General features: G+C 55.7%; 1 protein-coding gene across 2 annotated transcripts in view; it reads left to right on the top strand.

Annotated features, from left to right (window-relative positions):
• The window catches only part of MYT1 (myelin transcription factor 1), a 70,896-nt gene that overhangs the window by 47,620 nt on the left and 10,194 nt on the right, over window positions 1-13,082 (top strand). For both annotated transcript variants that reach the window (XM_008588057.1, XM_008588055.1), the window contains exons 12-18: window positions 1,159-1,283; window positions 1,833-2,102; window positions 4,901-5,055; window positions 6,114-6,176; window positions 6,289-6,357; window positions 10,466-10,528; window positions 10,877-10,960. In XM_008588057.1, coding sequence (XP_008586279.1) covers window positions 1,159-1,283; window positions 1,833-2,102; window positions 4,901-5,055; window positions 6,114-6,176; window positions 6,289-6,357; window positions 10,466-10,528; window positions 10,877-10,960 — 829 coding nt within the window. The remainder of the gene's footprint in view (window positions 1-1,158; window positions 1,284-1,832; window positions 2,103-4,900; window positions 5,056-6,113; window positions 6,177-6,288; window positions 6,358-10,465; window positions 10,529-10,876; window positions 10,961-13,082) is intronic.

Raw genomic sequence — 13,082 nt, 5'->3', positions numbered from 1 at the left:
TGTTTAACCCCAATGCAGCAGCGTCTCCCCTCCCAGCACTGCCTCTAGGGAGGGTCAGACAGACCCTGGGCTGAGCCCTAGCACCTGGTAGGAGCGTTTGCCCTCCTGCATGGGACCATCTTACTGGATACAATGTGTTATTTGTGATATTGGCAATACATTTTCTAGGTAATCGTACTGACAAAAATCATCCCTACAAACCTTTAAGAAAAATCCTTCCTGTCTTTTCCTGACATTTATTGCACTAACTTGAGCAACAGCCTGTTAGCCCTCGAAGTGCATGTGACATGGTAAAGCCCCTGCATACACACGAGGCTGGAGCTGGCATCTCCCAGCGAATGCCGTCAGCTCTCTGATGCGGCAGCAGTGTTAATAGTAAAAGTGGTGATTGATGCAGCTGCCAGCTGGAGTGTGAGACTCTCTTCCTAACTTGGGCAGAACCTGCTTGTGAGGAGGGAGGCCTGTGTGTCTCCAGGCACTCACACCTGCTTAGATGAAGGCCAGCCATGGTGCCAGTGGAGAGCGGGACTCTACAGGAGCTGTCCATACCTCTGAACCTTTCTGGAATGCACCTTTTATGGCTACAGTGCAATTACTAGAAAAGATAACATTTTATGCCTTCATTTGTCATGTTTATTTGAAAAATAAATGTTACTTTACTGAGGCAGTGACTATTACTGCGGATACCAGAGTCAGCCTAAATATGGAAACACCCTTTTGAGACAATGTGACAAAAGTTTCCTACTTGAGTGATATTCCAAACATTCATCCTATTCACAGAATTCTTCAGTCTCTCAACAAGCATTTGCTGATAAAGAAGTTATTTTTGTTTGAAATGTCAGGGCTACTGGAACGTCTTTGGAGGGTTTTACTCTTTCTGCCCAAATTTTGATCAGGCCAGAAATGAGGTTGCCTCCTCAGTATCTGAGAGGAGGGCGGGGGAGTGGGGGTTGTGAGGACACAGGGGTGGGATGGATGGCTGAGCTGCGGGCCCCAGCCATCCCACGTCCTCTGGACGTGTCTGCCATTGCCACCTTCATCCAAGTTCTAAATAAGCCTGGTGTTGTTCCCTTTTTGCAGCCAAACCTTTCCCAAAGGCCTCTTCCCCCAGGCACAGCCCCTCCAGTAGTTATGTGAGGAGCACTTCCTCTTCTGCAGGCTTCGACTACTCTCACGACGCCGAGGCTGCACACATGGCTGCCACCGCCATCCTGAACCTCTCCACGCGCTGCTGGGAGATGCCTGAGAACCTCAGCACGAAGCCACAGGAGCCCCCCAGCAAGGTCGGGGTGGCTCTGGAGCCCTCTGAGAGCAGATGAGTGGGTGAAATTTGCAATCAGGCCCACCCACTTCCTGTGCAAAATGTCCCCAGAAACAGCTAGTGTCTCATTGGCAATTCTCATTCTTACCTCTTCTCCCTCCTGGCCAGGGCCCCAGTGATGGAAGAGGTTGAGTGGGTCCCCCTGAGAGAGCTCCATGTACGTGCAAAGGGGGACCAAGTGTGCACACATGTTCCCATGTGTTCCTCGCTGAGTCTGGTGGTTCCTAACACGTTCTCCTGGCTCAGAGGACCTAGTCTTACTCATGGTTATGGCATGTCTCGAGGCACTGGTGCTTTTGTGAGGCAGGAGGGATTGTAGGGCCTCCTTCGTGGCAGAGGAGGAAGGGGCAATTGGGTTTTTCCTCTCAGCAGCTGTCTATTCTGGTTGCTCTGCTTCCTTCCCTAGGAATCAGTAGTCTGGGTTCACTGTAAATCTGATTAAAATGTATCACAAGGCACATGTAGGAAAGGGCTGGAATCTCTGACACAGATTTCACTTTTGCAATTGTAGCCTGTGGACATTGAGGTAGATGAAAACGGAACCCTGGACTTGAGCATGCACAAGCACCGGAAACGAGAAAGTGCTTTCCCTAGCAGTAGCAGCTGCAGCAGCAGCCCCGGCGTGAAGTCTCCAGATGCCTCCCAGCGCCAGAGTGGCACCAGCGCCCCCAGTAGCTCCATGACCTCGCCCCAGTCCAGCCAGGCCTCCCGCCAGGACGAATGGGACCGGCCCCTGGACTACACCAAGGCCAGCCGCCCGCGAGAGGAGGAGCCCGAGGAGGTGGGTGCAGGGGCCTGGGCGGCAATTGGCGGTAGTGGCTGCTTTGCCTGTGGGCTGTTTCTCCAGGCAGCTGCATCTACGAGCTTCTGGCAGAGCCTTTTCCACACAGGGCCCTTACCCCTGGGCATCTGGGACTCAGGGCCTCGCCCTCCGGTGGGGGTTTGTGGTGTCCACCTGTAGGGCTGTGCTGAAGCCTTATCCCATCAAGAGAGGGGTGGTCTTCTCACCTCTGTGCAACATGGTGGCCAGCACCAATGTGGGCACTCCAAAGTCATGGGGAGGAGAAGGGCTTCTTCCAGATCCCATGGGGAGGGTTGGAAAAAAGCTTGGATTTCCTTGATTTTGTGAGCCTCTCACCAACCTGCAGAGCACACCTACTGTACAAACAGGGCTCAGCTGCTCAGCTCCTTGGGCCGAGGAAGTGAGAAAACTCCTGTCTTGGAGGCCTTGGGCTCAGGACCCCCGTGGTGGGCAGTGGCCTGAGTCCCTAAGACCAGAACCAACCTGGCGCTGGTGTTAGAGCTGTGGCCTGGGGAGCAGTGGAACATTCCCTTCTCAATTGTTCCTTGAAACACGAAAAAGAAGAGCCCTCAGATGCCAGCTGGCTCAGGGCTTTTCCCCACAGAGGTGTGTGTCCTGAAGAGCAAAGTCCAGTGCTGAGGGTGGCGCAGGGTCCAGGCGGTGTTGGCAGTGTGTGAGGCCTGCAGGTGCCCCTCCCTCCCCCAGGCCCTTCAAGAGGGGGGATGGGCCCCTGTGGAGGGAGCAGGGCAAGGCCCTCCAAGGAGGGATGGGGCAGTGGGGCCAGGCTCCTCCAGGCTCCATCCTCACTGTGTGTCTGAGCCTCACACTGCCCTCAGGTGGGTCTCACAGTTCTCCTTTCACAGAGGAGCAGCTTGGGCCACAGGGTAAGGTCACCTGGCATGGTCACTGGCTCCTGTTTGAGGTCAGGTCCCAGAGAGGGGCTGCCCCAGGCTGGTCCCGGGTGGAGGGAGGCTACCCCTGGAGCCATGCACACCTCAGACTGCTGAGATGTGATTTCCCATGCTGGGTGGGAGCTGTCTGAGGCGGAGGTGCCCTCCGATAAGGTGTCTCCACCATCTGCTCTTCTCCTTGGGCCTGGAAGCTTCTGATATCCACATTCCACTCTTGGGATTGAGCTGCCACCACCCCCTCCTTCCTGCACCCTCACCAGGTTGCCCCAGACTGCTGGTGTGACTCCTCAGCCTCGAATGGGTGGGTGACCCACAGGCTATGTCCTGGGCTGTCCCCCTGCCCCTTCCTTGGCCCCAAGCTCAGTGCTGATTTCCCAGGCTGCTTGCCCCCCTCTTCTCCCTTAACACATCCTCTCAGATCATGTCCCTTCCCAGGAATGCAGCTGCCCTCTGTGGGGTGACCTAGGTCTCAGAGGTCTGGAGGTCCCTGCCCACTGTAGCCTGCCCGCTCGCTCCACCTGGCGGCAGTGGTCAATGGTCCACTCTGCAGTCAGAGCCTTGGTTCACTCATGATCCCTTCCTCTCCTCCCACCCATCTCTTAGGCATGGGTCACCCCAGAAAGGCCTCCTGAATCAGGCCCTTTCCTGTCCCTCTACCACCGCCCTGGACTCCTGACTCAGACCCTTCTTTCTGCTCTGCCCTGATGCTCCTTGCCCCAACCTGCCTGGGTAGGGCGGTCGCCCACTCAGCCTCTCCTCCCACACCCCACGTCCCTGGAAGCACCCCCTCCTTACTGCCCCCAGATCCTATAGGCCCCTGGAGCTCACGGCCTCTGAGGCACTCTTCCTACTCTGGAACAGCCTCCTCCCTGCCACTTCTGAGAAGCCCCATTTATCCTGAAGACTAAGCCTAACACGTGCTCTGAGGAGCTTCATCCAACTTGCTCAGGCGAATTAGTCACTTTCTGCAGGACTTGCTCAGTTACGGTGACAGAGGTAATACAGCAGCACCACAGAGTCCATTATTACACCAGGCTGTCGCTTCATAGGCATTTCCTCATTCAACCCCCAAAACCTGTGAGGAGCAGCTGTGATCTCAAGCATGAAAGTGCGGTGCCTGAGCCCCAATAGGTTGAACCGCTCACCTGGGATGCAGAGCAAGTTTGTGCCCACAGTGGAATCTGAGCCTCTCTTACAGCCGTCCTGCAGGACGCTGGCCTTCCTGGCTCTCCATGGACACCCTGGCCCCTCTGTGGGAGGGAGGCCTGCACCTGGCTGAACCTGCATCTGCAGCACTAAGCCTGCATGTAGTGAACAGATGCCCTTCAGACCCAGTGTTTATTAAGGGCCTTCTGTGGTCAAAGCCTCAGGCTGGCGGGGACGTCAGGCCAGAAAGTCTCAAGGTCACTGTGAATGTCATAACTTTTACTCTCATTGTGCCATCTCATCTTGATGGTGTTTCTACAACAATTATTTAGTGCCTGCTGCCTACTGAGTGCTGTCCCTGGCTCTGGAGGGAACTGTACCCTGATGTTTACATTGTGGGGTGATGTGGTGGAGGTGACCCACATGCCTGAGGCCATAGAGGGCTTTAGGAGCCTGCGTGCTGTGCAGCACCTGGTCTCCTTGTTTCTGGGGCGCTCAGGAGCCCTGGCCGTGGCGGGGGAGGAATTCAGTTGCTCAGGGCTGTGGTCTTCTGTGTCTTGTGGAGGGCATTTAAGCCTTCTTTCCTTGTCAGAAGACAGGAGCCTCCAGCAAATGCTTCTGTGGACACTGAACTGCAGGGTCCCTCTCCCTTTCCCCCGGGTTGGGTACCCGGGCCTCTCCGCCAGCCAGTTAAAACATCTCCCTGCTGGTTTTTTGCAGTCAGAGCCAGCAGCCCATTCTTTTGCTTCTTCTGAAGCAGATGACCAGGAAGTGTCGGAAGAGAATTTTGAGGAGCGCAAGTACCCGGGGGAAGTCACCCTGACCAACTTTAAGCTGAAATTTCTCTCCAAGGACATAAAGAAGGAGCTACTCACGTAAGTGCTTGTGTTGGCTGGCATGACTTTTAGGAAACCCTCTGTGGTCTGGGTCCCAACCCATGACCACCGTGTCTGCTCAGTCCAGGGTCTTCCTCCATCTTGGCCTGACCACCTTGAGCCAGGCAACCTGCATGAGTAACAGATGTCTCCCGCTATCTCTGCTCTGTGCTGGGCCTTAACACCATCCTCTAAAAGTAATTAAGAACAAGGAAGAACCCCTGGCCCTGCCTGCACAGCAGGACGGAGCTGAGCAGAATGAGGGCTGAGGAGAAGTGAGCAGAGAACTCCATGGGAGGCCCTCAGGGGTAGCCAGGGGCCTGGTCCTCTCTCTGAGGCTGTGGCCAGGTGCTTTCTGCCCTGGGCTCAGTGCGTGAAGGCGTGGGGCACACTGCCTCAGCTCTGGTAGCCCTGCTGGGCCCCAAGGCTGCCTCCTGAGCAAGTCCTCACAGGTTGAAGCAGGCAGAGCTGCTGGTGGCCAGGGATCATCCCTAGTCAGCGGCCTTCTGGCCAGCTCCCATTGCCAACCCCTTTTCCTAGAAGATTGTGAGAGGCTACGCCTGGCACCTGCACCACAGACAATCCAAGCCTCACCTGTGCTCAGATGTCATTCCTGAGGACCCTCCTCTCCCTACCCTTGAACCCCACTAGTTTCCTCTTACCCCATGGCTGGCCTTCCCTGGGACTGCTGAATCCACGCTCTGGTCTGAGGCCTGGTCATCGAGGAAGGCTGTGCTGCTTCAAGGACTGGAAAAGGGAAGGAGCTTCTTGCCTGTGTGTTCATGGGCACACGTGTGTGCACACATAAGCACATGTGCTTCAGAGGCATCCTAACTTCAACTTTAATTTGGCTACTTTTTCCTTCTCAAGTGAAGTTGTGTGGGAGAAACTTCCAGTCTAAGAGGCGAGGCACGGTCCTGAGAGCTGAGGGTAGGAGGAGCTGCCACTGGGTTTGTGAGTGAGCCCAGAGTGGCGCCAGCCTCCTGGAGTAGCCTCGCCTGGGGCAGGCCTGCAGTGTGCGTTGCTGTCTGTGCTGATGCTCTTTTTCCTTTGTCCAGCTGTCCCACCCCCGGCTGTGATGGCAGTGGCCACATCACCGGCAACTATGCCTCCCACCGCAGGTTTGTCCCCGCTTGGGTCTGGCTGGCCTGGGTGCTTTGTGGCGGGTCTTCCTCCTCTCCTCCTCTGCACCCCTCTCTGGCTTACCCCGATATCCCATGTCTTCTCTTTCAGCCTCTCTGGTTGCCCTCTTGCTGACAAGAGCCTCAGAAACCTCATGGCTGCCCACTCTGCTGACCTCAAGTATGTCTGCGCTCCCTGGCGGCCCCTCGCTTTGCTCTGTCCTTCCACGAGGCTCCTGCTAGAATTGGCCTTCTCCAAGGCGCTGACCCCAGCCTGGCTCCGTTCTCCTGGGACGGGTGTTGGGGCAGGGCCGTCAAGTATGTCTGCGCTCCCTGGCGGCCCCTCGCTTTGCTCTGTCCTTCCACGAGGCTCCTGCCAGAATTGGCCTTCTCCAAGGCGCTGACCCCAGCCTGGCTCCGTTCTCCTGGGACGGGTGTTGGGGCAGGGCCGCGGAAGGGCCGATTCTGCTTGTCTGGGGCTGTGCTATCTGTGTCCCCTGCTCTGAGCTCTGCTGCCTGCCTCTCCCTCACCTCCAGCCTCTCCTGAGGACCCCAGTCTGGCTGTCTGGGCCTGCTTCTCTCCCTGCCTAGAGATCTGGGAAAACCCAGAACTGGCCGTGGCTTCTAAGTCCTGGGTGGCTCAGCGGCTGCAGGCCATGTAGCTCTTGCTAAACGGCTGCATGCTGACAATGAAGGATGAGGTTCTTTGCCCTCCCTTCTGCAGCCCTTCCACTGCTTGTCTTGGCACCTGGTCCCCTCCCAGACTCGCCTCCTTCCTTGCTTGCGCCTTTTCTTTGCTGGGCCCACCCCTCCTGCTTTTGCGCCTCCCTGCCCCTGATATGCAGGCAGGGCAGACCAGGCCTGTGGGCACCAGCTAGTTTACTTGATATTCCCGCACCACTAAGCGCAAGCACCCAGAGGTTTCCAGGTATTGGTGTCCTTTTGGGTTAGACTCGATATGCAGGCAGGGCAGACCAGGCCTGTGGGCACCAGCTAGTTTACTTGATATTCCCGCACAACTAAGCGCAAGCACCCAGAGGTTTCCAGGTATTGGTGTCCTTTTGGGTTAGACTCGGGGACTGTCACTGCCTTTGGTTTTCATGCCTTCAGTAGAGATGGGACATCACAGACCATGTGACCCTGAGCCACGGGGAGCTCATCCTGAGCAGCAGGGCTGAGCTGAGGCCTTGAAGGAGGGGGTTCCACTCTCGTCCCCTCAGGTCACCCTTCTCCAGGGGTGTTCTTCCCTCCTATGGGCCTCTGGAATTGCTGAAGGCTCAAAGGGGCCTGAGCGGGTTTAGAGCAGACAGAGAGCTCCCGAGCTTCAGGGTAGCCAGGAGCGTGCCGTTACCACTGGCCCTTCAGTGCCCACACAGGGGAGGCGGGGCTGACTGCACTGCTTCACTTTTATTCCTGGTGTTAGTGCCTCTCATGTACGTAGCATTTTCTGAGGCTTAGACCAAACGTTTACTTATTCATTCCTTCTGCCGCCCCCCTCGTCCCCGTGTCTGGCCCCAGAAACTCAGAGTTGAAACGTGCAGCCTCGGGGACCCCTCTGTCGCTCCTTCCTTCTTCTCTTGCTATCTTTCTTGTGTTCCTTTTTCCTACTTTCTTTTCCAATTCTGCTTTCTTTTCTAACTATGATCAGTTTTTACATTTAAGGGCCCGAGTAATTCTAGAACTAGAGATGGGACCACACGCACCCAGTGACTCATATGCCACTGGGGTCCTTTCTATCCTGCAAAGCCGATGCTCAGGGCTAGTGGAAGGAAACTTGGCAAGTTTCAGAAACCAAGAGGGTTAGTGCTCTAAGACTAAGAGCCTGCGAAGAACCTTAACCCAAAACTTCTTTAGAAATTTCAACAACAAAAAAGTCTTCTTAGTGTGAAAATGAGCCTCAGCAGGGAGGCATCCCCTGGGGGTCTTTCCATGGGAGCCCCATTCCTCACCTCCTGCAGACCACAGCGTGGGCAGGGACCATCTGACCAATGCTGCTCTCTCTCCCTCCTCCTGCTGTCCTAGTGGACATCAGGTGCGAGCCGTCCTGACCAGCCCGTGGCAGTGAGGGGTCGAGGCAGCCTCTCTGGAGCCAGGAAAACTGTTGGTGGCCTCCCTATCGACCCCTGGATGTAGAGACAGTCTTGGATGATGTGGGCATCTGCTCCTCCCTTCCATGCACCTGGAGTGGCTAGGGGCGGGACGTAGGGCTGAGAGGAGACGGCTACCTCGGCCACTCAGATCTCCGTATGTGTGGGCAGTCAGGTACAGGCCGTACCTGCCAGGGTGTGACAGGCTCTGCACAGGGACAGGCTCAGCAGTGAGACTGATGTGCGCCCAGTCAAGGTGCTCAGAGGCAGGTGGTGGAAGGGGCGCCCAGTGAGGACACCTGCTCCTCTCACCGCGTGAGCACTGTCCTCTCTGGAATGACGCTTGGGAAAAGCCGTGGAATCAGGCCTTGGCGAGGAGTGCAGGATGGCCCTCTCCTGCCACGTCAGGGACTGCTGGCACTGTAGGAGTCACGCCCCCACCCGAGAGCACTCACGGGGGCCGTCAGGGCGTGTCTGCCACTCATTGTTGGCATCACTCACAGCCCAGAGCTGGGCTTGCCGCCACTGAGGCCATCTGAGCAGCTGCCAACCCAAGAAGGAGGGCAACTGTCTTCAGTTCTCTGGACTTGGCCTTCCAGAGAGCAGGAACGCCCCTACGGTGACATGTCTCTGTGCCCACATCGTGGTCCCATGAAGACTGGAGAATGATTTGATGGGTCAGCCTGCCAACAGTCCAGCAGGTGTGCAACGTGTGATCCACAGGGCAGGGATGAGGTAGCCCAAGATGCCCCAGGAGGACATCCAAGAAGGTCTGGGAGACGGGGCCAGACCTGCTGTGCCTTGGGGGTCCTTTGGGTGCCAGGCTGCCCCTTGCTACCTCTGTCCTCCAGACAAAAAGATGTCCTGCCCCAAAGGCCAGATGCCACCTGTGCTGCTGGAAGACCCTGGTGGGGAAGGACTACGGTCACAGCACAGAGCATGAGTCCTCTCCAGAGCCTGAGTGCCGCAATGAAGTGCTCTGGCAGTAATGGGCTCCTGGACACAAGCACCAAACTGCTGCCTGGCACCCGCAGGGTCAGGACCCTTGCAAGGCTCAAGGTGCAGAGCAGCAGGCCCGACGGGGGATGGGCTAAGCTGTGGATCAGGTCGCCTCCTCCCCCTCTCTACCACCAGCAGGAACTCACACGTCTCTCCTTAGTGGACATTCAGGAGAAAATAATTTAAGGAAATCCACACTTGTAATATTAAAATGGAATTTTTACCATCTTACATGATACGTTCAAACATTCTTGGGTGCATAAAGTTGGACTTTTGTGTTTTGTGTCTCCCCTCCTTACCCTATGCTGGCACCTACAGCCCCTCAAAAGCCTCCAGCTGTGTGAATCCCCTACTCACTGAATGAGAACAAGGCCAGGGGCAGCAGAGCTGTCCGCCCCGCAGCAGGCGCTCAGTGAGCGTCTGTTCCTTTACTCAGCCACAGGAGCCACCCCCGTGAAAGCAAGCTCCTGGCCCTGCCCAGGAAGATGAACTGGCCTTGGGTGTTAGGTCTGCCTTCCTGAGTGCTCATGTTTAAAGTCAGGGCTCTGGGCCGGCCCGGTGGCGCACTGGAGAGTGCGCCGTCTGGGAGCGCGGCGGCACTCCCGCCGAGGGTTCGGATCCCATGTGGAGACCGGTTCCCGCTCACTGGTTGAGCGCGGTGCGGTCGCAACACCGAGGGTTGCGATCCCGTTGCCAGTCAGTAAAAAAGACAAAAAGGAAAAAAAAAAAATAAAGTCAGGGCTCTGATGTGTTCCAGATGCTTCTAGTGCAGCCTAGAACCCTATAGGAGGCCAAGGTGGGAGCCCATTGTCTCCTTGGGACTCAGCAGACCCAGCAGGCCAGTGTCCACGCCCAGGCTTGGTGTCTGAGGTTCAGCCGAGCCCTTTGGGCAGCAGTTGGCTGCTCTCCTCTCAGCCTTCCTCGTCCCCCTTGGGAAGACTGGGGTGCAAAGGCCTGAAGCCCTGAGATGACCCTTGCAGATACCCTGTTGTGGGCAGTAGGCAGGCTGGGGCACGCATCAGTGATGCTCCTCTGTGGAGAGGTTCTTAAGGAGGGAGCTGTTTGTGAGACCCCAGGCTAGGGAAGATGGAGTGGGCTCATTTAAGGGCTGAGCCCAGATGGCTTCCCTTTGGGGCTCCCAGGCTCTGGGCCAGGGCCAAAGTTCTTTATGGGCTCTGTTCCCAGTTCTGCTTTTCTCTGCAGGTGCCCCACGCCTGGCTGTGACGGCTCTGGCCACATAACAGGGAACTATGCTTCACACCGGAGGTGAGCCTGCCATGTCCTTGGACCCTGGGCTGTGGGGTGGGGGTGGGGTAGGGGGGTGGGAAGGTGTTTCTTCCTCAGACAAAGCTCTAAAGTTCTGAAGAAGACATTAATGTTACTGACAACAAGAGCCCATTTCCATCTTTTTAACCTGAATTGTTGATGTTTCGAGAAGCTGATTAAGTTGCTCTCTGCAGTAAGATAAAAAGACAAAGGGTCATGGTTGGGGTCACGGTAACTCCATTGCCCTGTGGGAGGACTGCCCCTGCGGACCCCCCTGGAGGTCGCAGACCCTCAGGGGAAGCTGCTACTCTGGGACTAAGGGGGCGTGTTCTCCTCTTTCAAAACCAGCTTGTCAGGCTGCCCTCGTGCCAAGAAGAGCGGAGTCAAGGTGGTTCCCGCCAAGGACGACAGGGAGGACCCGGAGCTGATGAAGTACGTCGGGCTGCGCCGGCTCCTGCACCACTTGGCGGAGTTGGGATTTTCCTGCACTTTGTAATTTTAAAAACTCCCTCTAGATACACTTTTCACTAATACAACTGACCGCCAAACTGGTCAATGGCAATACTCGTGTTTGCTGAAGTTCTTGTACCCTGCCCCACGACACCTGTGGAGGCATTAGCCCTGGGTGCTGCGTTGGGGGTGCAGGTGACAGTCCCTCTCTTGGCTTCAGGCCTGGGCTGTTTCATGGGGATGCCTGTGCCCTGGGGGCCACTGGGCGAGGAGCTCAAGGCCTTCCAATCTTGCAAACTTTCATCTGGCAAGAAAGATCAGGTGCAGAGTTTAGAGGGGAGAGGATGGTTAGAAAGATGTTGACCCCCCCAACCTGTGCAGAGAGCGGGTGGAGTGAGAGCCTGGAGGGGCTGAAACTGAGGCCAACACTGCTGTGGGAGGAAAGAAGACATCCTCGGCCTTAAGTGATCCAAATCCCTGAGGCCAAAAACTGCCCCCTTTGCCCTTCTCACTGGGGTGGGGGCTGGTGTGTCTTTGGGGGCTCATGGGTGAACCCAGACTGTGTATGACCCCATTTGGGGTTGCAAGCTTGTTTTCTCAGTGGGGAGCTGGTCCCCACTTGCAGGCGGAGGCAACACTGTTCCACAGGCACAGACGGTGACCTGCCGGCCAGTGTGCCCAGGACCGAGGGGTTTCCCTGGATGGGTGACTTTCAGAGCTGACACCTGTCAGAGTGGGTGGTGGGTTCCCTGGCAGGTGAGCAGTGGAAGTGATGGCTTTGCCCAGTGCTGGGGCTGCTCAGTCAGGGCAGGGCCCAGCAGGCCCACAGGAGGCAGGTCTGCCCTGACTTTGTTACCTGCTGAGCCAAGAGCAGCTGGACACTCACACTCCTGGTGGTGGGGGGTGGGGGGGGGAAGCAGCTTGGCCCTAACTCCTCCTCACAGCTCACTCCAGCTGTGCCCAAACATCTGCTCAGCCACAGAGGAGGAGCCCACTGAGCAGCAGCACACTCTTCAGAAGGGGATGGCCCCACCAGCTGTTTGGTGTAATAAGGTCGTAGCTTGTTTATTTAATTTTTACAACAAAATTGTAATGAATGATAAATTAATGCAAAATACATGGTTGTTGGTATTATGAACGCTGCATACTAAACGCTGGGGTGGATAGAAAGTATTTTTCCTCCTAGGAATCCAGGAATTTGCCTGTGAGTATATAAATGCAATGCCTTCATGGATATGCAAGGACCCTGCTGGTAGGGATAATATGAGTGAATTGTGCTGCATTTGCAAATGATTAAAATCAAGATCAGCTTTTTCTTTTTTTTTCCCTTTTGTCTTTTTTCATGACCGGTAACGGGATCGATGAGTGAATTGTGCTGCATTTGCAAATGATTAAAATCAAGATCAGCTTTTTCTTTTTTTTTTTCCCTTTTGTCTTTTTTCGTGACCGGTAACGGGATCACAACCCTCGGTGTTGCGCCCGCACTGCACCGCGCTCAGCCAGTGAGCGGACCGGTCTCTATATGGGATCCGAACCCTCGGCAGGAGCGCCGCCGCACTCCCAAGCGCCGCACTCAGCCGAGTGCACCACCGGCCTGGCCCGTGCATTTTCAAATTAACTGGGAAAAATGATTTTCCTCTTTCTAATGTGCTGTCAACTTTGCCTTTTAAAAAGCAAGAATTCTGTAGCCAAGTGGAGACTGTGACTTTTAGAAACAGTTCAGCATTTACAGCATGAGTGAAGTTCCTAAAGGCTCCGTGGCCAGTCCAGGGTCAGCCCATGGCGGGTGGGGGGGAAGGCACTCACTTAACACCTCCATTTCATAGAGCCTCCCACCCAACCATTGACTTTAGCCATATTTATGAACAACTAGCATCTTTAAACAAGTGCAGAACAGAGGAGAAACTTTAATAGATGCACCAGGTCCTGCGCAGGGACAGGATCTTGTTAGCCTGCATGAGCTGTGATTTTGGAGGGGCTGGTGGAGGAAGAGCTTCCTTTTATGACATCTTGTGACTGCCCCATTTGGGATCAAGTCAGCACTTTGTGGTCAATCCCTTTTGCCACGACTTTTCAACTGGTCCTGAAAGTCTGCTGAGGATCT

The sequence above is a fragment of the Galeopterus variegatus genome, unplaced genomic scaffold (assembly GCF_000696425.1).
Source record: "Galeopterus variegatus unplaced genomic scaffold, G_variegatus-3.0.2 Scaffold4651, whole genome shotgun sequence".
In the NCBI taxonomy this organism is placed as follows: Eukaryota; Metazoa; Chordata; class Mammalia; order Dermoptera; family Cynocephalidae; genus Galeopterus; species Galeopterus variegatus.
This window is presented reverse-complemented; position numbering and strand designations above follow the sequence as displayed.